This window comes from Lottia gigantea, assembly GCF_000327385.1.
Source record: "Lottia gigantea unplaced genomic scaffold LOTGIsca_113, whole genome shotgun sequence".
Taxonomy (NCBI): domain Eukaryota; kingdom Metazoa; phylum Mollusca; class Gastropoda; family Lottiidae; genus Lottia; species Lottia gigantea.
In genome coordinates, this window is record NW_008707077.1 from 474,720 (window position 1) to 499,174 (window position 24,455).

The 24,455-nt window shown below is 33.5% G+C and overlaps 2 protein-coding genes across 2 annotated transcripts; both read right to left on the reverse strand.

Moving 5' to 3' along the window:
- Window positions 1-81: 81 nt before the first annotated feature.
- LOTGIDRAFT_137302 (hypothetical protein) lies at window positions 82-6,118 on the reverse strand (the record flags this gene model as incomplete). The annotated part of the gene is made up of 9 exons (XM_009047538.1): window positions 82-293; window positions 465-536; window positions 806-957; window positions 1,478-1,721; window positions 2,031-2,126; window positions 2,595-2,706; window positions 3,647-3,816; window positions 4,568-4,754; window positions 5,882-6,118. 9 exons carry the CDS (start codon window positions 6,116-6,118, stop codon window positions 82-84), a joined length of 1,482 nt encoding a protein of 493 aa, XP_009045786.1.
- Window positions 6,119-7,890: 1,772 nt separating this feature from the next.
- On the reverse strand, window positions 7,891-15,461 carry LOTGIDRAFT_137238 (hypothetical protein; the record flags this gene model as incomplete). The annotated part of the gene is made up of 5 exons (XM_009047539.1): window positions 7,891-8,013; window positions 8,762-8,853; window positions 9,511-9,609; window positions 9,886-10,023; window positions 14,531-15,461. The coding sequence occupies 5 exons, from the start codon at window positions 15,459-15,461 to the stop codon at window positions 7,891-7,893; spliced, it is 1,383 nt and encodes a 460-aa protein (XP_009045787.1).
- Between the last annotated feature and the right edge of the window lie 8,994 nt (window positions 15,462-24,455).

Genomic DNA, 24,455 nt, shown 5'->3' on the forward strand with positions numbered 1-24,455 from the left:
AGTTACACAAAAGAAAACAACTAATATCAAATTTGATATAAGATTAAACAGATAAAAGGAATAAAGAATTTATTGAGAATTTCATTTCCATGGTTTCCACTGTCCGCCATGTTTTTGTGGGTTACTTTCTGGGTCGTAAGCCGGATAACGTATTGGTACCGCTGTCTTTTCATACTCTAATAAACGATCCAAAAGAGATCGAACAATGTCTATGTGGGTATTGGATAGATCGATCTCTTCGTAAGGATCGTCGGCAATGTTAAATAGCCAAATGTTTTTAGCGTCATTGTTGTCTTTTCTCTTCATATATATTTCTGGCTGAATATAGTCATGACGTGTGGTGTGTGGTAAGTCCATAATAAAGTTGTTTTGAGAATTTCCGGGTAGGTTTAAGTCAATTGCGTTATTTGATGACAACCCCATATCAGCAGATCCATCGCCTGATATAGACAACTCAAACACACTGTCTGATTGATAGCGGATTCTAGGGTCCAGGTGTCTTGAAATGTGAGGAGGTGGAATCCAGGAGCTGTTCCCTACAACAAATAAAATACACTTGACCATCGATTTGAATTATAGCACTAAAAGTAAGTTTGGAACATGGCCGAAATAAATGATGTTATTGGCTCGGGAGAAAGAATAGAGGCTATTGCAGTCAAGGTTTAAGACGGAGTTCATAGTATCTTGATGTTGTGAAGATGGGTTTCGTCATAATTTTGATCAATACTACCAGTTTTCATTAATCTAAATAAAATTCATCTTTTCTAACCTTTTTTACATAATAGTAAGGCGAGACTTCACTAACCTGGATACCCAGTAATTAATTTCCAATTGTTCACTCTGATAGCAGCTCGTATTCTATTATCAAAAGTATCTCGATACAGTCGTTTCCCCTGCTTCATTGTAAGAGGATCTATATTGTGGAGCAATTCTTTTCTTGGACTGGGAGCATTCTCACTAAAAATATATAAAAACAGTACAAAAATCCACCTTTCAATATAATCAACCCAAAGTGGCAAGGGGGTCGTAAGCTAATACAGATAGTGCTCAATGGCAGTACACATGGAACATACGTCAATAAATGATAACTGACTTACATGAAATGTTAAGTTTGGTAAAGTTATCCAACTAGTCCGAAACAAGATGATTGTAAATTAGTGTTGGGCATCACCGCAACTTTTGTTAGTTTCACGTGACTCTGTGACCTTTGGACTTTTAGCTGCACACACAGTTTTCAATGACCGGTGCTAATTCAGTTTCGCCAGAAAAACTTTGATGGAACCGGAGATATGACATAAATGGTGTAGTGGGGAAATAATGGTATGACTGAACTACAAAAATATTCATCTTTTCAAATGTCCAAATAGCTATCAGAGACTGGAATAAAGACAGACGTTTCGGTCTATTATCCAACATGCTTTCTGGGTCTGGTACAGGTAGCGGTATGATATTTCTAAAAATGACCTACTATAATTACCTGATAGTTGACCATTGATTAAAACCATCCATATCTTTAGTACCATTACGTTTAGCACCAGCTATCTTCAGGAATGTTAGATACCAGTCTGAGACATGAATAAATTCATAGTTGACCGTACCAGGATATTTTAACTTTGAGCTTAAAACAAATCCCACACCTCTCATAGCACCTTCCCATAGTGAACCTTTCCATCCTCGTAATGGCCAGTTATTCCCTCCGTCTCCTATACTTCCACCGTTATCTGCAATATCATAGACATTTAATGCTTTTACCCTCATAATATCCTTTATAATTACAAAGGATTTGATGGCTGTACTTAGAACTCAGGGTTGTTTGAGGGAACCTTATAATATTGAAACTAAAGACGAGCTAAACTGTCATGGTTTGAATTTATTGCAGAAAGTTTTCCACATTCAATTGGAATTGATTTAAGTAAAGCTCGTTCCGGGTTACCTTGTAGCGGAAATGACACTTTATTTGCTTCAAACTGGATACGTTCTGAAACTGTATCCACAAAAAGACAAGGATTAAGTTAGAAGCTGAAACATACCCGTAGAGAAAACGAAAACAGTATTCTCCCACATTCCAGCCTCTTTTAAAGCATCAGTGAGATTTCCAATTCCTTCATCTAAACACGAAACCATACCTGTAAAATAAACAGAGATCCATAAACAGTTTCTAATTTACTTCCAATAAAATGCTACTGAGACTCTTTAAGTTTAAGAATACTCACTAGGACAGCTAGTGTTAGAAATGAGCACTTTCTAATATTCGACTGACGGCCAACATCACTTGTCAACATTCACGGCATGACAACTATCAAAATTAAGTCTTTTCTGGATAGCTGGCTTGTGGCATACAAGATAGCTTTCTGGTAAATGGATTATGGCATCTGAACAGGAGCATAAATTCCACAACGATAACACTCTGCAGCACAAAAACTCGAATCAAATTTAAATGATAATAAGTATTTCAAATATAAAATCCTCATCAGGATGATAAATTTGAACAAATGGCTTTGAAATATTGTGGGCTAATGAAAAGGAGTGAAATATCCACGGCAAGAATACAACTGTTCAAACTGTATTAGTAAATTTTTCTACACCTAATTTACCTGCATATTTCCTCCTATGTTTATCTTGTATATGAAAATATGGTCTGATGTACCTTCTTGGTGCCTGTAACGGTGAATGGACTGCTTGGTATGCGAGGTACAAAAACATTGGCTGAAAAATACAGACGGACTTCATTGGTTGTAGTCCGACAAATCTGACCCTTCCCTCTCATTGGACGTGACACGACTGGGATATCGACATGTTGGCATCTTAACAATATCATAAACAACGTGTCATGTATTTTATAGATTTAAGATGTACGAGATCTATAGTTAAATTTGTGGGATGTAGGATTGAAACCCTACCTTTAAATATGTTCTGTATGATAATGTAAAGTGTTTAATATGTATGTGTTAAATAAAATAATATTGAACATCTTCACAATATCAAGTGTCACTTTTTATGAGAGTTGCTCCGATCCATTTTTGGATCGCTACTTTTTTTTAGAATTTTCACCATGACAATTGGCACACCTTTAACTAAGTATCATTAAAAAGCTGCACCATTAACTAAGTATCATTAAAAAGCCGAACCATTAACTAAGTATCATTAAAAAGCTGAACCATTAACTAAGTATCATTAAAAAGCTGAACCATTAACTAAGTATCATTAAAAAGCTGAACCATTAACTAAGTATCATTAAAAAGCTGAACCATTAACTAAGTATCATTAAAAAGCTGAACCATTAACTAAGTATCATTAAAAAGCTGAACCGTTAACTAAGTATCATTAAAAAGCTGAACCATTAACTAAGTATCATTAAAAAGCTGAACCATTAACTAAGTATCATTAAAAAGCTGAACCGTTAACTAAGTATCATTAAAAAGCTGAACCATTAACTAAGTATCATTAAAAAGCCGAACCATTAACTAAGTATCATTAAAAAGCTGAACCATTAACTAAGTATCATTAAAAAGCTGAACCATTAACTAAGTATCATTAAAAAGCTGAACCGTTAACGACCCCATCAAGGCATATATAGCATATATCCTACAATGTGTGTGCGCCCCAAACGACAAAACAATGAAGTCGATGATAGGATGATACCCACCTTTGATTGGTCATGGCTCTTGACGATATTGATAGCCCGTTCTGTAAACAAGTGAGTAGAATAATGTCCAGTCTCGTTAAACACACTGGAATCATTGTTATGAAGGTCATAACCACAATATTCAAAACATCTAAAATGGTCGAAATAGTCTTCAGCACCAGTATAAAAACCTACAATAAGATACATCCAACTGAAAATGGAGAAATTGGTCGAGATCTAGCATTGTGTCGACTCCCAAAATCTCACATACGCTCTAGTATCTACATGGAACAGTATCACCTTTGAACGATCAAACGTTTCCATGTAGCTGTCTATTACCCAAAAGGCATCTTTATATTTGTACCATTCAACTTTAAGATAAAAAATATACATCCTCTTTAACAGAATGTACTCTTTCAAGATGATACCGGGTGGTTGATATTTCCCTCCCTTTTAAAATTCTTAACATTTCATTCATTTGCCATCTGGTGACAAAACTCGGTAAATGAATATTCCAGTCACATTTCTCGTGTCATTTTGATTTACATACACTACATCAAATCAAGATGACGTAGAACTGGACGAATTTCTGAGCACAATTCCTTCTCCGCTGCCAGAAAATTGATCATAACATGTTCTGTATTGATTGACACTGGTTCTTGTATCCGAAAAAAGACTAAATTCAGCACTGGAAATCAATAGTTGATAGTCATTAATTCCACAATGCTGGAGTAAGATTTTTTTCAAATATTCCTCAGACTGGAAATCACCAATAAAATGCTGAGGTACCGGAAGACAAAAGGATTGATTCATTACAAAGGATTTAACTTTGCAGAAAATGCTGCGAGTTGTTGAATGTTCAAAATTAGAATGTGTGAATTTGTGCAAAAACTCTCTTGTAAAAATTACACAAAACATTCGTTGGAACTTAATAAGACTTACCGAAAAAAGTATCAAAGCCTCTGTTAATAGGGAGAAATTTGTCCTTATAAAAACCAAGATGCCATTTTCCTATAGCATGAGTTGTGTAACCAACTTCTTTCAGTTTTTCAGCAATGGTAGGACTGGTTGTTGGTAGAGCATTCGGCTGACTGGGTTTGATGACACCGTGTTGTAAGCCTGTGTGGATCTAAACAGTAGATAAGGCAAATAAGAAAAGGAAAGATGAATTTCTACAGAATGATGATCACATAGCAGCATGAATCGCGTCGCTGGTATATCTAACCAAAGTTCACCAATATACATTTTTATCAATTTTATCAAAACCTTTTTCTCTAGTACAATTAAAGAAATCAGAGAATTCAACCAAAATTGTTGACGTTTAAAAGTAACAAATTATGGCTATATCAGGGGCAATAACTCAAAATCACTATAGTTGATATAGCAGAGCCCCCAATAATAAAATTCATAAGGTAATTGTGGTCGTACTGGAGGACAAGGGAGAAAACAAGGTCTTGCAATTTTTTTCCCTACAAATGAATGCTCAAGTATTTTATTATTATCACTTCCGGTTTATATGTTATACCTATCTCGAAGATTAACCCAAGATAAAGATCAGTTCTATGACAAGAAAACAAAGAAATAATCTTACATCAAAAAGTTAAGAGGTTTTTTATTTGCCAGATACTAGCAGGAAAGAGTTGTGAACAGAATATTACCTTCTATGCGGTAAATATAGTTTCAAATATCAAGAAAACAACGAACAGACTATTAATGCTATTGGGATTAAAGACCTAGTTATTCAAATTGTAAGTTTTTATTTGTTAATATGCCGTGGGAACTTGAGAACCTAGTTTCTTGTTGATGGAAACCACATTTTTTACGAGTTTAGACTAGGATTACAGCCTTACTTATATTGCCATAATAATATACTAAAATTCCTAAATGTCAAACTTTAGATACTTGTAATTCTACGGTTTGTTTTGTCATTCTACTCAATATTGCTGAAATTGCAATTCTTTTAGAAATTCTTCAAACTTGGATAGATTTTACTTAGTCGAATTGACAAATCATTATGACATTCATATCTATTATCAGGTATTTATTTATTCATCGCCTTTTTCTGATTCTTTGTGTCGATATTTTTCCTAATTATGTTGTAAATGAAAAAAAAGCAAAAAGTAATCCGACACTTTGATATTTTACACAGGATTTGTTTACATAGAATGGAAGACAAATTGATGATTTCTGAATGAAAAAGGCAAAAGTAGCCTATTAAGCTTCACGTCTGTATAATTATGGTATATATAGTCCTACCTGATATCTCCCGGACATAAACTGACTTCTACTCGGAGTACAGATTGGTTGCACATAATAATTCTCCAGGCGGACACCTTCCCGGGACAGTCGATCGATATTGGGCGTCTTAATCTCAGATCTATGGTAACCAACATCATTATATCCAAGATCGTCAGCGAAAATATATATTATATTCGGTTGTTTCGACGTCTGCTTCTCGGTGTCGTCTGTTTTGTAAAATAACGTCGCTATCATAACAATGGGCGCTAATATATTCTTCAGATTCATATTGGTGCGTTTTTCGTCACGTGATACTTATTTCCATAATTATAAGTATAGCAAAGTTAGTTTTAACACAAAAAAACATAAACACTTGAAATAAAACACCAAACGTATAATGCCATTTTCTGTGCCACCTGATACAAATCTGGTGTTATTTCCACTGGTTAAGAAAGACATCTAAAGTAATGTAAACACTACCGTACTATATCATTCAATATGACCCGGAAGTACATATCACGTGACAGGACATATAAAACTGTGCTATCATTACCTACCGATATGTATGTACCTTTATTATATAACCTTGACGGTAATGAGGGCAGGGGGTTACAGTGGCATTTTTATGTATCATTAGGCGGAAGGGCAAAGTAGGGGCCACAAAAATTGGCAAGGGGTTATTTGAATTTGGGGGTAGGGGTATGCCAAATCAACAGTGGATAGGGTTGATGAAGGTTGGTACAGATACTTATTGCACTGTCAAATTTTTCAGATATCAACGACGGTTTAATAAATAACGTCTGAAACTCTTAAATTTACATATTTCCTTCGTCACTGGGATATCTTATCTACTAGGACAATAAGGTTAAACTTTGATAAGTTTAGAAGCTTGTGACTCGTAGATAATAACAGCTAACGACAAATTGAATATACAAATTTGATATTTGTAATAAGATTTTAGCGTTTGTTGGTACAAAATAATTGGAACGTTTTTACCTACATTGTATTGGAAGTTCTAATAATACTGTGGAAAAAACTTATAGTCGGCCAATTAAAAATACTTCGGACATTCTTCACATGAGGGCTGGTTAAGGGCTTAACTCTCATGAGAGATGCCTAGAACACTGGCTATATGTCGATATCATCGATGAGCCATCACCAGCTCACGCACAAAGACAATTTTCAGTCAACCCTCATATTTCCGTGATAATGGGAATAATAGTGACATAATTTACGAGTTGATTCAAGAAAAAAATATTTTATTGCTCTTAAAGGACGGAAAGTAAGACAGAATTTCTCTCTAGAAAACATATACAGCACTTGGTTACAGTCATGGAGGTTGGTTACAGTATTCAGTGTATTTCTTATCACCATGTTAACACAAACAAATTAAAGTAGGCACAACAGAGAGAAGGTTATCACCGTGATTATCAACGGGACCATGGCGTTAATATAACATAACATCATAATCCCCATGTGTCATGATCAGAAGACATTTCCAGCGTCTGGGTGTGGCTTAAATAGCAGTAAATTGATAATCTTGTCAAGTTTACTTCCACGTATGTCAGATAAATGACCCCAAAGAGGCTTAATTATCTGCAGAATTCATTATTGTTGATAATTAGTAGATTAAAACAGTACACCGTCTTCTGGAAATTTCATCAGTCTATGTTTACATAACGACTACCTTAGTTGACTACAGCAACGATAATAATGTCATGCTTTCTAAAACCGTAATAAAGACCTCAAATACATTCTTCAGATTGACTCACCACTACACCATAGATATTGCAGGGTTTTAATGGCGGGCGAAATACACCTACCTACACCTGAATATTTCTGTATGTGTGGGTTGGGGCATTGAGAGAAGAAGAAGATTTTTCTATGAAAAGGCCCGGTATTGCCTTCTGGCAATTACCGTTGGTAACGCACTGATTTCTTCAGACACTGTCATCATCTCTAGTTAAATGAAAGTCCCAGGGGCGTATTACATATTCTGAAGAATAGATTATGAATTACTGTTCAATTCAGTAACAAACACTACGGCGAACGGATGCTTGTTGTAAATGGGAACAGTTTGGCATACATTTTAATGATTCTTCGAAACCAAGTTTACTTAGTAACCAATATGTCTCCATATTGCCCTTTCCCTGAAAATATATCGAAGAAATTTGTAAGACTAACAGAGATTCACAAGATCAAAACTATCGTAAAAATACAATTTCTCATTTTAAATTGGAAGCCTGTAAAGCATTTGGACGACAGTTTAATCCTGAACGTCACACTCGATGTCTAGCCATAAATTCATAATACTGATAATATAAAAAAAAATGGCGATGTAATTGCAACATACGGTATATCGGTTGGCGCAGAAAACGAAAACACTTTGAATTCTCGTAAAATATCAAAGCTATGATCATAATATTTTGACCCCATAGTTTTAGAGATATTAGACATCTTTTCACTAAATTTCAGCTTTAAAGGTTGAACCACTTTGGAATTGCAGCATTTAAAAAATCTTTTGTCAAAAAATATAATGCCAAAGTTTAAAATACTGAAATTATTCCTCCTATTTTGAAGCTCCCATTTTCAGCAAAAATCACCTGAATTTCTTTTGTCCAGTGCATGTCCGGTTTCATTTCTCTCTAATTCTGTCCTTCAGTTCCTTCAGATTATCTCCATTGTTAATTTTGTCAGCTAGAGAAAACACACCGTAAACCATTCACTTGTAAGTTTTGGGGTTGCCAATCATCATGTGTATGAAACTTTTCAAGGAAAAGGCGTGTTTGTTTTTTGTTGTTTTTTTGTTTGTGATGAAATGAAAAGTGTTATCGGTTTTTCTGGGCCACCTGATATATTACATAAAATTAGCTAATATCACTATTATAAAATAAATACCTTAATTTCGATATTGCCTCGTTTGACAGTAGTAAAATTTGCATATGGTTGTAATCTGGCTTCCGTAATCCAACTGATTTGAATTTTATCGGCTGAAATACAAGATTTTTTAAAACTTTCTACCGTCTCAAGGGATTGTATTCCCTTTGAGCAAAATTCATTGATTTTAAAACCAGGCATTTGTTTATGTTTAAATTATGTATGTTATTAGATTTATCAGAAAGACGCGCTGTGGTAGATGCTGAGAAGAAAAACACTTTCCTCGTGACTCAGCCTCTCATTGAACCAGTCGTTATCAACATGAGCTAAGCGCTCACGAAAGTTGTCTTCTACCAATGAGATCAGCTGAAGTGATGCAAATGCAAGAAATACAACATTATCCAGAATTAGACCACTCAAAGACCACCGATTTCCAGCATAGTTGAAAATACAAGTTTAATGATATCACTATTTAAAGTCTCTCTTTAATCAGATTGGTGCATTCCTTAAATTTGATTTTATCTTGGTTAAGCTTTTGTGAAACAGGCCAAGATTCTGTCTGTCAAAAGGACGTCTTTCAAAGAATTAGATTATAACAGAGACAGAAATCGAATATTCCGTGACCTGTCAAATTCAACCTTGTTATGGGCGACATGCATTGTGAACATCTGAGAACAATCATCGTTCTGTGCCATTACCACAGGAGAGGGATTTCTATCAATATTACTAAGTATGTACATGTAAATTTGGAAAAGAAAAAAAACTCTTACCACTCCCTGTGGATTCCATTCTAGACGCTGTATTGACAGAATCACCAAATAAACAATATCTTGGCATTTTACTTCCAACTACACCTGCTACAACAGGACCTGAAATACAACAATATTTTTTTATTATTGACTGAAATTTCGGATAATATTCTTCCCGGAAACCAGTCTAGAAAAATCACGAATAGTTAAGATAATTTCTATCAATACTCCAATTCAGGGGCCAATAACATGATAATCATCTGGAAAACAATGTTGCATAGTTAGGACATCTTTGTGATGTGCTCTCTACTATTTATAGATTACAAGTCACATAAAGTAACGTCACAATAGAACCAGTGATTGACTACAGGTAAAAAAAACCCATGCCAATTCTACCTGTATGTATTCCTGCTCGTAACCGCAGTAAAGTATCAGGTAGATGTGGTATCTCTATATGTGTGACATGATGAGCTAAATCTAAGGCCATTGTTGCTATTTCTGTTACATGGCGACGGTCATTTTTATTTGGAACACCTGAAAAATAGAGTTTTATTTCTTAAAATATAAGGGCAAACTCTAAACAACCAAATGTTCTGAAGTAACTGTGGAGCAACTATAGAAAAGTTACCACTTCATATTTCTTTCCAGTATGATTGTAGTGTTCAAAATTATTCGTGTCAACCATAAAGAAAACTATTCGACAACCTGTTTGTTTCGATTCCTGTCAAAATGGTTGAAGAATATCATTGCAAATTGTTTGGAGTGAAAAAATAGTCTAATCACATGAACAGAAGCAGGTAAGATGGCGCCAATGTATCAAGAAAGACAGGTTAGACCTGATGTGAAGATGACCTGTGTCACTGGAACACGAAAACCGGATTGGAGAAACTTAAAGGTCATGTACCTAACTAACTCTTGTTCCTACAAAAGTCGATAGGTATGATCGATCTTGTAACTTCCAGAATTATGACAAAGCTATTGTTTAGATCTGATGATTAACTAATTGCATAAGAACCAATAATGTCAATTGAAAGTCGATTGTTAGTCAATTCAGCAAAAATTATAACAAAGCAGTCATTGCCACAATAAACGACAACTAATTGCCTATTTTCTACATGTGACACGCCGTTAATAATAATGCCAGTATGTTTATATAACACTCAATTATTATCAAATTTATCTGTCAAAGTAATTTATTTATTCATTAAGTCAATGCTACATTGATGCATGTCTGTGGCATACCATTGAAATAAACAGTGGGTGTTCAAAAAAAGGTTCTCTCCTTCACCAATAAGATTCAAACAGTGATGCAGCAGGTAATTAGATAGAAGAGCATTGAGAGGTAAAGAGAATGGAGTGAAAGAAGGAGAACGAATAAAATAGAAAGGAGTCGCATGGAAGGTAAAGAACAGTAATCAGAGTTTAAGAGAAGTGGGATAGACAGGTTGTTCAATGAAAGGAGGATTTGGAAAATAAATTTAAGTAGGTCTTTTGTCAGATCACACGAAGAGTAGGTTAAATTATACATTTGAAGAATGTTAACAAACACATTGTGTAGAATTCTCTCCTGCATTTACATTAATTTACTGAAACAAGTCCTTTTTCTATTCATGATTATGTCCCTTGAAAGTAAGAAATTGTTCTGGGGCCTGGTTTTCGAAAATATCGTAAGAAACGTCATAAGATATATCTTAAGACAAATTTTAAGACTATCTTATGACTATCATACGACATGTAATAGAATGTAAATCAAACCTGTCTTACGATAGTCATATCTGAGATGCTCGTATGACTGTCATAAGTGATAACATTTACTATAAAAAGAATTATAGGAAATAAATTTATAGTTATTACTTACAAAATACATTATCAATATTAAATTTTATATGAAAATGAATTAAAATCGTAGTTTGATCATTTGTTTGAATTTAGTTTGTATATTTATTAAAAGAATTATAGGAAATAAATTTATAGTTATTACTTACAAAATACATTATCAATATTAAATTTTATATGAAAATGAATTAAAATCGTAGTTTGATCATTTGTTTGAATTTAGTTTGTATATTTATTAAAAGAATTATAGGAAATAAATTTATAGTTATTACTTACAAAATACATTATCAATATTAAATTTTATATGAAAATGAATTAAAATCGTAGTTTGATCATTTGTTTGAATTTAGTTTGTATATTTATTAAATGAATTAAAATCGTAGTTTGATCATTTGTTTGAATTTAGTTTGTATATTTATTTTTACATTCTCGAACTCTGTGTTTATTTATTATCTTACATGATGTGTTTGTTATCTAATTGTGAATACTTTTAAGATGTGAGACATCGAGTACATGTAACCGCTTAACGAAATGCTCGTGCAAATACTTTGAGAAAGTACTATATAAGGATAGAAATAATACATTTATATTTATTATACATAATAATGAGTAAGAGAAGCAGTCCGAATTTTACATCGCAGGAGATTCAAATTTTGATAGACGAAGTGGAGAAGAATATGTCCTTACTTTTCAGCCGACACAGCAATGTAGTAACAAATAGTGCTAAAAAGAAAACTTCATATTTGAATCGCAAACTGCTTGAACATTAATGGTAGCTTTTTCTATTTACATAAAGATGATCATCCTCTGTTGGAGCTTTTTATACGTATGTGTTTACCATCAATGGCACCGACTACACTTGGAAAGTCTGTTTTTTCATGAAAACCTCTCATGATGTTGCGAAGTCCAGTTATTTTAGATACACTTGGTCTAGAGATGTTATGGACATCAGCATTGACCATCTAAAAGCTTCCAGTGGCATAAAACCTGAGTGCAACCATGATTTGGAATGAAACTGGAAATGCTCGAGATCTTGCTGTTGGCCTTGCTAGAGCTGTTTGGAACATTCTGCATAAATCTAGTATCATTGGGCGTGAAAGTTTATATCTACATACTATTTGTTCATCATCCATGTAGTCTAGTGGGTACCAGGCCCCTGGTTTCTATATTCTTTACTCTGTTATATGATTTGGGGAGTAGCTGTGGTGCCGTAGGTTTAAAAGACTTGGTGCTGATAGCAGTTATTAGAGAAGTTATCGTGATCCTGTAACGTTGCGTTTATTGACTATGTGTTGTCCATCACAACATAATACCTTGCACAAGTCTAGTCAAGACATTTTTAACATCTTTATTTTTTCTTCAGTAAATTTAGATGTCAAATTAACTGATTGACTGTTTAACTGAGGACTGATTGACCTATAATATTGATCCTTGATATTATTGTTAAAGACAATCAATTATGATAACTAAAATAAAAACCTAAACAGAATAATAGTTGTAATTTTCTGGCTAATAAATATCGAAATAACTTTATATAATCAATTTTAATAGTGATAATAAAAAATTAAAACCTTTTCTTGAGTGTTCTGTACATTCCATCAAAGGTCAATTATACGTTTGTTCCTCATGGATATCGGGGCAACGTTGGGTACAGATATCCATGATAAGACCTTTCACAAAACTTACTGTGTCCCTTATACACTTGCATGAATTTGTTGACCGAAATAGGATCTGGAACATTAACCCGGTCACTTTTAATTGATCGAGTCTACACAAGCTCTTGAATCTGATTGGTTGTAAATCCACATCCGTTTTGTGCGGTAACCACATTAGTTAAAAACTGAGCTTCCCTGTGTATTAATATTTCAGTAATGGGATATATTTCCAAGCTCGAACAAGCGATAAATTAACAAAAGATGAAAAAATATCAGATATAAACGAAAAGAACTTATAGGGATTGCATGACATTTTGTTAATGTTGTAAACAGGTCATTTGAGACACGTAGATACGCTTATCAGTAGTTAGGCTATCCCCCTTGAGAGTGAGGTTGACAGCGTCATAACACGCAGCACAATATTGAGAGTCTCTGAATAGGCCTATATCCTCGTCGAAGACAGGAGTGTCAGAGACTTTGCAAAATGTTGTTTTAAATGTCATAAAACAGAACGAAACTATTGAATTTGGAGACATATTCCCGAATTCAGCTGTGTTCCGTTTTATGACATTTAATAACCAATAATATTAGGAATGCCAACTTCCGATTGGCCGATTTATACCCACCCATAAATGAGATCATTTTAATGATAGTTTTTACTCTTCAATAAATTAGTATTTTGTCAATAAATTGACCATCTTATACCTGTCAGTGATGGCGTTCAATATTGATAATTAATATATTAAGTTAACATATTGATGGCATGTCCTAATTATTGAATAATAAACTAGTAGCAACCACTTAAAAACCATCAAGGCCATAGCTGACAACCAATAATCAAACTAAAATAGGCCTTTACAGCCGTCTTTTAACATAATATTAAATTGATAGAAACCGATATTCTAAAAGTAGATTAATAGTTATTGTTTTAAGTGTCTATGCCTTACCTCTCCTCTAATATTTTCATTAAAAAACAACTAAAAAAACAATCATTTTGTGGTTGAAATGCAACATTATTATTATTTATATACAAAATGGTCTGTACCAACAAATTGTACACCACTTTCATTCTAACAAATTAAAAAGTTCTATTTTTATACGCTTTTGCTTACTGAAATTTGTGTCAGAATGCATCGAATCTTATCATATTTTTCAAAAATTCTTTTTGGAACTCTCTTAGACACTTCATGGGAGGCCCCCACCCCCATTTAATCAGCTCCCTAAAAGCATTAAGAAAAAGAATCCAAACAATCAAGACAATTCCATTTATCAAAATCTCGTCCAAAGTATGGCAAAGTCGAGAGTAAAAGATGTGCAGTAGTAGACTCCTATAAAGACAAGTTCCATCAGGTGTTTCGAAAAGAGAAAGCATAGTCGCCACTACCACAATGGTAAAATCATGATATACAACCAAATCAACTGACAATAATAAAATGCTACTGACTGAACATTCATAACGTTTAGTGTATCATTTTCATGACAGATACTCACAAGACTATCACGAAACATACCATACATTTTAAATACATATAATAACGAACAGTACCTACCAGAAGCTACCATATAAGCATCACCAATTGTTTCAACCTTGTACACATCATATAGCTCGATTCTCGAATCAAAACACATATAGAGTTCATTGAGTAGGCTCACAACTTCCATAGGACTTCCCGCTGCCGAAATACTTGTAAATCCAACAATGTCAGAGAAAAATATTGTAACTTCTTCATAAGACTCCGCATCTACACATTGACCATGTTTTAATTGTTCTGCCACAGGTTTGGGAAGCATCTGATATAGTAACGACTCGGTCCTCATTCTTTCCTTGCTAAGCTGTGCTGTTTGATCCGCCAAACTGAGAGCATATTTCTGAATATTAGAAACAAGTGCCCTTACGCTGATGATAATCAAAGGGCAAATAATGAGAACAATACACAATATGAAACCACTAATTGCAATACTTTGAGTATCATCAGCTAAATTGTCGCCAACCGATTGAATAATGATTTCAGCCAAACCGTTTTGAACCTCGAACACCATGTCTAAGTATAAACTCATTGTCTGAAACCAATAAAAACTGGTTTTTAACGACCCTGTCTGAATGGTTTGGTTGTTCTGTGTAATTTCTGTTCGCATTTCTTGGATTTTCAAAGATATATTCCCGTAATCTTTATCAGTAGCCTGGAGCATCAGGGTTTGAACATCACTGGAAAATAGCGTCGCTGATTCATAATTACCGATTCCCAGACTCTTAGCCTTTAGATACCACTGATAGTCTTCAAAATGTTCGAAATAACCTTTCATGTAAAAAATACTTCCCAAAGTTCGTTCAATTCCATTATAATTTTTACTGATGATCAACAACTGATAGGACACAAGCAACTTCCAATCGTCTCCTTTTTGGGAAAATTGGATTGCTTTATACAGCCATTCAATGAAAGCAACCACGATTTCATTGTAAAAGTTTAACTCGCGGCGCATTCCTGTGTCAGCCGTTCCGTCTAAAACTCCTTTTCTGTGTTCAGCTATCTGATTTACCAGATGTGCTTTTGTAGGAAATTTTTCAAAACGAGTATTTGTTTCACCTGGCCATTTGTTAAGTTTGTTTAGCACATCGGAGGTGGCTTTGTGACTGTCTACGAGCATTGCTTTAATAAGAATTTTAGTCTGCCCCCCTACAGCGGCTTCAAATAATGAAGAATATCCTCTTTCACGTTGGAGATAATGTAACACTTTCCCAATCTCGATACTAAGAACGACCACGTCCCGAGTCTCTTGACCTTCAATAGTTTTCAACGTCATTGATCTGACATCAAGTAAACAGAGGATACATAGAGCTAGAATAGGTATACAGGTCAAAAATAACATCTTAGCCATCTGAACTTTCTCTCCTGAAATAGGAAAGGGCTGGATTAAGGCCATTATTCTTCGGTTCCTTTGAATCAAAAATGTTAACGTTATCAAAGTCGGTGTAAAACAGACCAGAATCTAACTGATCTCAATGCAGACGTTTTATAGTATAATCTTATTATGAGAAAATTAGTGATATTACTTATCAATATTACTTACCAGTAGTTTTAACACCATGACGTCTACAACATGCCACTGATCTTTTATACAGATCTCTGATGGACTGTAGTTTCCCGGTTTGGACCTGCTGGGATGACTTTTGGCTTGACAAAGAATCACGTCTGCCCTGGGATCCATTGCCAATTTGTGGTGTAACTCGTCTTGTATACATTGGCATTTCTGGAAAATAAGTAATTAATTTCTACATGTCTTATGTGAAATTGCTCACAATCAGACTGTATGCTACAGGTAGTGTAAGTTTAAAATGATTTCTTGACGGTCTAAATCGAAAACATTGTTGACTAACGCTGATCTCCATGCAAAATCATTTTCACACTGTATGATCTTGCTTGTCTTCCTCAATTCGAAACGGAGCTGAAATCTAGGACGTTATATTTCAGTCCGTCTGTCTTTAATAAAAATCCGTACAAGCACTACTACATTATAGGTCAACATTATGAGAAACAACTAAAGCCAAATTGCAAGAAACAGATTTTTAATGGGCCTACTGTATTTGTAATAAAATCCATTTTGCGCATTGTGCCTCCTTATACACCTAGAATGAACTACATGTACCAACTTACTAAAGTCATGTATCAATAATCACTATCCTTCACTGACAAAATCAACCAACTCAACATTCTCTGCTTAAGGATAAACTCTTTGGTAAAACACATTTGTATAACAAAAAGGTGATTGTATTGCTTAAGTGCGCGACCGATCAAAACACTTTATCTTTCAGTGACTCTATAGAGAATAAGATGAACAATTAAAACCCTTTTTGGATAACAATTCTCTGTAAGGTACATTAAAACAATGAACCTATAATAGAAATAAGCAGTGGCATTGATTTTAGAAAAACTTTAAAAAGTGCAAACCAATATGTGACCAGTTGACCGCTTTCTTTTTCTAATAGTTCCTGTAGAAAAAAACATCGTTGTTAAAAATATAAAGCAACCATGTTTCTTTGAACTAGCACTTAGATTGATAATTATTTGTTAAATTACTTCCCTATTTCAATTCAATTCTAGGATTAAATCCAGTATTATTTATTTATTATGTTCAAAATATAAATAGATATATTTTTAGATATCACAACGGGTGTATTTTCTTAAAGAGAAGTCAGACAGTAACCAAATAGTATATGGATTCGTTTAAATGCTTCATTTCTTAATTGAAATAATTGTTCGGTTTGACAAAGAAATATTTTAGTAAATTGTATTTTCATGACTATACATATAAGGTTTTATGTCAAAATTGAAAATCTCTATCATAAAGTCACAAATTATTGAGAAATATGACAAATCTGTAACACATCATGTCAATGTCATGTCATGTTTTAAGTGGCATTAATTATTTTCATTGAATTGAAAATTTATGGAGAAATGTCAGTTTTACCTGCTTCTCCTGAAAATGCTATAAATGATTATTTCATTCCATGAATTGTCTAGAACAATCTTGTATTTTATTCTTCGTGTACACCTGGACAAGGTTGCGAAAATCAAATATCTGAAGGGCCGATCTAGCTCTGTATTCTATTATTCGTGAAGTAGGACGTATATACAACTCCATTCATTTCATTTCATTTCTATTATTCGTGTACACCGGCACAATTTTGCTAAAGTTACCAATTTGGGGGGCCGATCTAACTCTGTATTGTGTTAATAGTCTACACCGGGACAGTTTTTCTACAGTTACAGATCTGTGGGGTCCGACTAGGTTTGTACTTTGTTGATAACTTACACCTTTCCGAATGTGAGGGGTTATCTAGATCTGGCGTATCTGCGTATCGATACTCGAGTCTTTCTTCTTACTAAAGTCCGAGATATCCACGACGTGGCAATGGTATATATAATTATATTATCTAGATTCTGAAACCACTCGACAGTCACTTTAATTACTTTGTATTTGAAAGAAAGGGAATAGATGTCCGTAACTACAAGGCTTGAAAGTAGACAGGAATCCAGTCTCTTGCTGAAAGACCTACTACGACTTATATCATATAGAAAACTCACAAAGAACATATTATCATCGTTTAACTACCAAGCTTCTGGTCATTTCTACATTGATATTGTCTATTTTTATATTTATTACAACGATTAGTGGGAAAACATTTTGTTTAAAAACTCAATATAAATTGATAGACTATTAGTTTCACGGTATTTTGAACTACTTCAGATTTCGTGATGTCATCAACTATTTAGCACTATTAGAATTATTCGTCCTGAAAAAAAAATGTTTTATACTCGTAAAAGCTGATTTAAACGTTTAATCGACTTTTTATTTTAGTTGAATATGTAAGTTCAGGGTACAAATTACTTTTTTTTATTTGCATAGCAGTTTTTTGCTCTTTGGACCGAAATTGCGTAGCATTTTTAACTTTTGTGGAGCAATTTCTTCTATGATAGTTGAAATTGTATAGCACTTTATTTTAAATTTTTTTTAAATGATTCTTGATTTTATCAATTTTGATAACAGTGGAAAATAGAAAATACAAAAGAATTAGACCGTAAACCCCAAATGTATTTGCGCATTCCGCTTGACACTTGGGTTAATCTAAAAAAAATCTGTCATCGCAAATAATGCACACCCAGGCCTACATGTTTACTTTTTATAATATTTCTTCAATAATGGCTTTTCTGACTCCTGATATCTTCAATGTTATTTTCGAAGTGATGAAATACTTGCATTTGTCATGTTTATTCCCGTGACATTAACTCTAAATTTTCAAGGTGGCGCGCGTATGATTCTCGATTGAGAAAAGTCCAAACCAACCGATAATCTTTAAACCTCGGGTTTGCGGTGTTTCTTACGGAAATGGATATTTAAAAGTTATTATTTTGTTACAAATAATAGTTACAATCGAAATACAACACCTATTTGTAACAACATAATAACAACTTTTAACAATTGTTAAATAGAAACCTATTGCGGTTTGCGGTGTTTCTTACGGAAATGGATATTTAAAAGTTTTTATTATTTTGTTAGATAGGGGTGATGTATTTCGATTGTTAAATGATTAAGCATTATTTTTTTCCATATCCATGCTGCTCTATTCTATCTCCCCGAAATGTCGTCTGCTATCCACTTCAGTATAATATTCCTTATTTAGCAAAATATATGACAACGATACTATATAACAATCATGTCTCCTTTGATTCTGTGCCGACTTTCAGTCCTCGAGAAATTTACTTAAAGGTGCGACAAATTACCGGATTCTCATTGTTTCAGACACCAAATTTTATAATGAGTTCATTTTCATTTATTATTAGAAAATATTATGTATCGCAAAAACAAAACTGCTCTACTGGCGAAAATTACATCGCATTTTGCCGAAAATTGTATCGCAAACTGCGATGCGATACGGCTTATATTGTTCTCTATAAGTTTAATTCATGCTGAAGGCTTTAGCAAACCTATTATTGTGCCCTTCTATAAAGTCCAAATTACTTAAATCTGGCAGCATGCGAATTGTATGCAATCATATGGTACAATTTATTTCAACACGTAAGTCAAAGGTTTTCAACATGGGGTTAATTGATCAAGGATCCTGTAAGAGGTAATAGAAAGAAAAGGGTTAACCCTAACGTAAGTAGATCAAACCATCGATGATATGGTTAGGTCATCAATAAATCCACAAGAAAGTATAGCTGTATGAAATATAACCAGACATAGCCATCCTTCCGCTCAACTTTAATTAAATAAAAATCACTTAGTTTGACAATGTCCTAGTTGATGAAATACATTTTTATACCTCTTTGAAGTACACAAACTGTTAAGCATGGACGTACCAGATGTATTTCCCCATCATGGAAATTTACGAATTAGAACTTTCTTTTGCAACCAGAGAAAGAAAATGAAGGTGAAGAAGACAAAGCCTTATGTCTCGTGCCGACACCAACAAAATGTAGTCAGAATAATAAAACATGCCTACCTGTATCATGTGTATCAATGAGAATGACAACACACAATTTAAAAACATTTTATATACTGGAAGAGCTTCTGGCATCTTTCAACCCAGTATTGATCAGTAAGTTCTATAACAAACAATGGATTATAGATGACAGTTTCAATCGACTTTTAGAGTGCCAATACTATAAAACAGAAAAAAATGGAGCGAGATGGAGCTCGGGGATTGCGGTTGGATAAACATTAAAAGACATTCTTCTAATTATGTGCATAAAACTGCCGCTAGACTGATGTTTTATACTAATTAACTAGATGTCAATCAAGTATTGGTCACATGGAAATCATTATCAACAATTGAAATATTGTAACAGCTGATTACATAAAACATCATTTTGCAGAAAAACGCAACTAATGAGGTTGAATGTGCTACAACCTCTCCAAACCACAATCTCTACAAACCGGTACCCCCTCGAAACTGACATAATTATTTGACAAGTCCCGACAGAGGGTCCAACTAAATCGACAACCTTCTAAACCACGGATCGACATCAAAAAAGGGTCCCAGAGGGGTTAATCTATGATTAATCTATATGCATTTTCTTTCTATTTGGCTAGAGATATACTTTGTCCCAATTATTATCATTAAATTCCAGAAAACTTGTATGAAGAATGTAGAATTTTATCTTGATACATCAATATGAAGTAATATACAGATTCACACCTGTAGAAATTGGCAAGAAATAGAGCTTTACGTCAAATTGTCTGTTCATGATTAGTTAAATTAATGACAACAGGTAAAGCCATTCATTCATTTTAGAGGCATGTTTTTTTTTTCATTTCAAACTGTCAGACCCTCTGAATAGCATCACTGACAAGTTGTTGAACCATCCCAATAGATGATCAATAAGAAAGTTATTTACTAACATTAAAAAGCATTATATAAAAAGATATTATATTTTGCTTCCAGCAACAGACAATATTAGTTTACTTTCTTTAATTTCTGCTGTGAGAGCCACCTAATTATTGTTCTTATTACAAGAAACTGTGTATCTTTCAATTGGTTTGGAGTGTACATCTCTTTCCTTGATAACAAAATACAAATGGCAGAACATTGAAATTTCAATGACTTTTGCTTTATTCTTGCTATAAATGATAAATGTATAAGGGGTAAATTGTCAGGAGAATTATTGTCATTTAATACTTCATAACGATTTCAGTTGGCATGGGATTTATCAAACTCGGGGATTTAATATTCACCCTTCAGGTTGATAAATCCTCATGTCAACCTCATCAAAAATTGCAGTTTTAGAATATACAGTGATTTTATTATAATGTTAAAGGGCATTTCATAATAATTGAACAATATTTCAGTCAAATTCCTGTTTGGCTGAAAAAGTATGAAACGACATAAAACAGACTACATTGAATATATTTTCTCCTGATTCTTGGAATTAAAATAAACAATTTTTCATTGAATATTAAGTCCTCAACAGTTGTAGTTTTTGCTGCCAATGACTCTATTTCGTCTAGTGAAATTACCTACACAAGTTATATTGTCATGGCAGTATTTACAATTAAAAATCGACACTTTTAAATTAAGTATGAGCACAAATGATTCTGAAAGGTTCCACCTATATCCTTTCAAAAAAGTAAATCAATTTATATTTTTTTATGAATTGACTGTTTCACAATCAGCACCGTCACTATGTTAATTAATCTACTTTTTTTTAACTAAATCCCGATCGAGTGGTAAATTTTGAAAGACTATTTTGTTAATTGCAGGTTGAGATATAAGCCTAATTATTAAACAGGTTCTGTTTTTGATGCTGGAGGTCACAGCCATTAGTATATTATCAGTTAACATTCAATGCTAATGGTAGCTTATTGTGAAACACTTTTTGAAGTCCACTCTGAACTTTTTTTACAACCACGTATTCATCTGTGTTAACAAACTATTGTGATCAATGTAGGTGTCGAAAAAAATCAAATATGTACAATGAATTATTCAAAGAGTTTTCAAGGTTAATAAAACAATAAAACTAAAGATCAAACGAACTTGAGTACAACTGCTCACAATCATACGACCCAAAAATCTCTTTACCGCACCACTACCAAATAAACTCATCCAGAACAAATTGTTTTTATACACAGTATCCAAAACATTAGAACTGTATCGATTTAAAGGGACAGATTCACCATTTTCGACGCTTAATTTGATTTTGAATATATGTAATTAGCCTTCAGAATTACAAGAAATATAATTAAATCGTATAATTCCTTCGAAAATACCTCAAACTAGGAATTTCACTTTCTTTTTCTATATAGTTTTTTTCTATATTGTAGAGTCTCACGAGTTGACATTTCAACTTTCACATACATGGATTTGAAGGCTAAAACTTCGACAAAAAACTGTGAACACTATTACTGATTAGCTTAGCTAAAGGTACGATTGTTCAAGCGGATGACGAACTGCCCCTTTGAATTACTTATGTTCGGTTGTATTTCATAAACGTATGGTACTGATAGCAATGAATCCAGACGTTTTGGCGAATTTATCGATGATCTTAAACCATTACTTTAGGTTTGATAGACTAACTCGAAGGAATCATTGGACCATACGATTTCAAACAGTAATTCTCATAGAAATTATCTTGTATCTTGTATCCAATCTTTTATTAGAATGTTTTTGCCAGCTTGCACAGGTAGAATTATTTGATTCTGTAACTTGGACAGAGAAGACAGATGTAGAATGCAAACACTATCAATCCATGTTACTTTCAGATCGAATTGTGATATATTGACCTCGACCTCTGTACCGTGAGCTTGAACTTAATCAAGGGTACATAACCAAAATCAATTACCTCATGAAAGCGATTAACTATTAGAAATTTAATTAGGCGAATCAATTAGCGGCTAATGGACATTATTGGTCTCCATTTCATATAACAGAAACAGGACTTTAGCTTAAGTGTATCGGTTTTACATGCCAAGCTAGAAGTCTTAAGTAATGGTCTCAAAATAATCAGGACCGTCCTCGCATAACGAAAATGTAATATAAATGGTCATATGTGGACATATATTGTCCGGTTCTAGGTCCATGCAACCACATTTGTTAAAAAGACCAGATATGAGTTCCCAATAAAATGTCCATCGGTCGCAAAGTAACGCCACTATCTCAAAAACAACAAAATCAGTGGCATAGTAGGCCTATACTATATTAAAGAACAATGGTTACCTAGTGGTATCGTGTCCTATTCTGTTTGCTAGTTGGAAACGATGTTTCATTTGTTATTGGACCACTTAATTTTTATTCGTTGTATAAAATTATAAATTTATCTGCTACTTGAAATTTTTTAAATAATATGTATTGGCTAATTCATAAAAATGTCTATCGACAAACCTATCATGAAATGTGTCATTGGCAGCATTAGTTACAAAAAATGCCAATATCATTATAATGTCATGTCGGTGAAATATTAATTTAAATATTAATTATCATATTTTATTTGAATTTACAAGTCTATAAACATCCTTACAAGATTATAAACACCATTACAATACCATACACACCATGTCTTACGAGACAGAAATTATCATAAGGTGGTTTTACAAAACAGAAATCATAAGATGGTCTTACTAGACATTGATCATCACAGGGTGCTCACAAGACAGTTAACACCATAAGGTGGTCCTACAAGACAGAAATCATCATAAGGTGGCCTAACAAGACAGAAATCATCATTAGGTGGTCTTACAAGACAAAAATCATTATAAGGTTGTCTTACAAGACAGTAAACATCATAAGGTGGTCTTACAAGACAGTAAACATCATAAGGTGTTCTTACAAGACAGTAAACATCATAAGGTGTTCTTACAAGACAGTAAACATCATAAGGTGGTTTTATTAGACAGTTAACATCATAAGGTGGTTAATGTAACACTTTTATAAAATGATTATCATCATAAGGTCGCCTTATAAGACTGTAAACATCATAAGGTGGTTTTATTAGACAGTTAACATCATCATTTTATGTCTTACAAGACATAAAACATCATAAGGTGGTCAATAAACATCATAATGGTTTTACAAGACAACTAACACCAGAAGGCAGTTTTACAAGTTAATAATCATCATAAAAGGTGGCCTTTAAAGAAGATGAACATCATAAAGTGATCTTACAAGACGATAACATGAGGTGGTCTCATAAGACAAAACAGTGATTTTAAGTGATCTTACAAGACTATAAACATCACAAGGTAGTCTTACAGAGGATACACATCATAAAGCTAATTTACAAAACAATACACATCATAAGGTGATCTAACAAAAGATAAACATCATATTAAGGTAATAAAGATAATCCTAATCAAAGATCACAAATTATCACTAGATGGTCATTTAAGTCAACGTCATGGTAGTCATACAAGACCGTACACCTTATTATGAGGTATAAGTTATTTTTTCTGATATTGGGCAAGTCATCTCCTTCCACACGA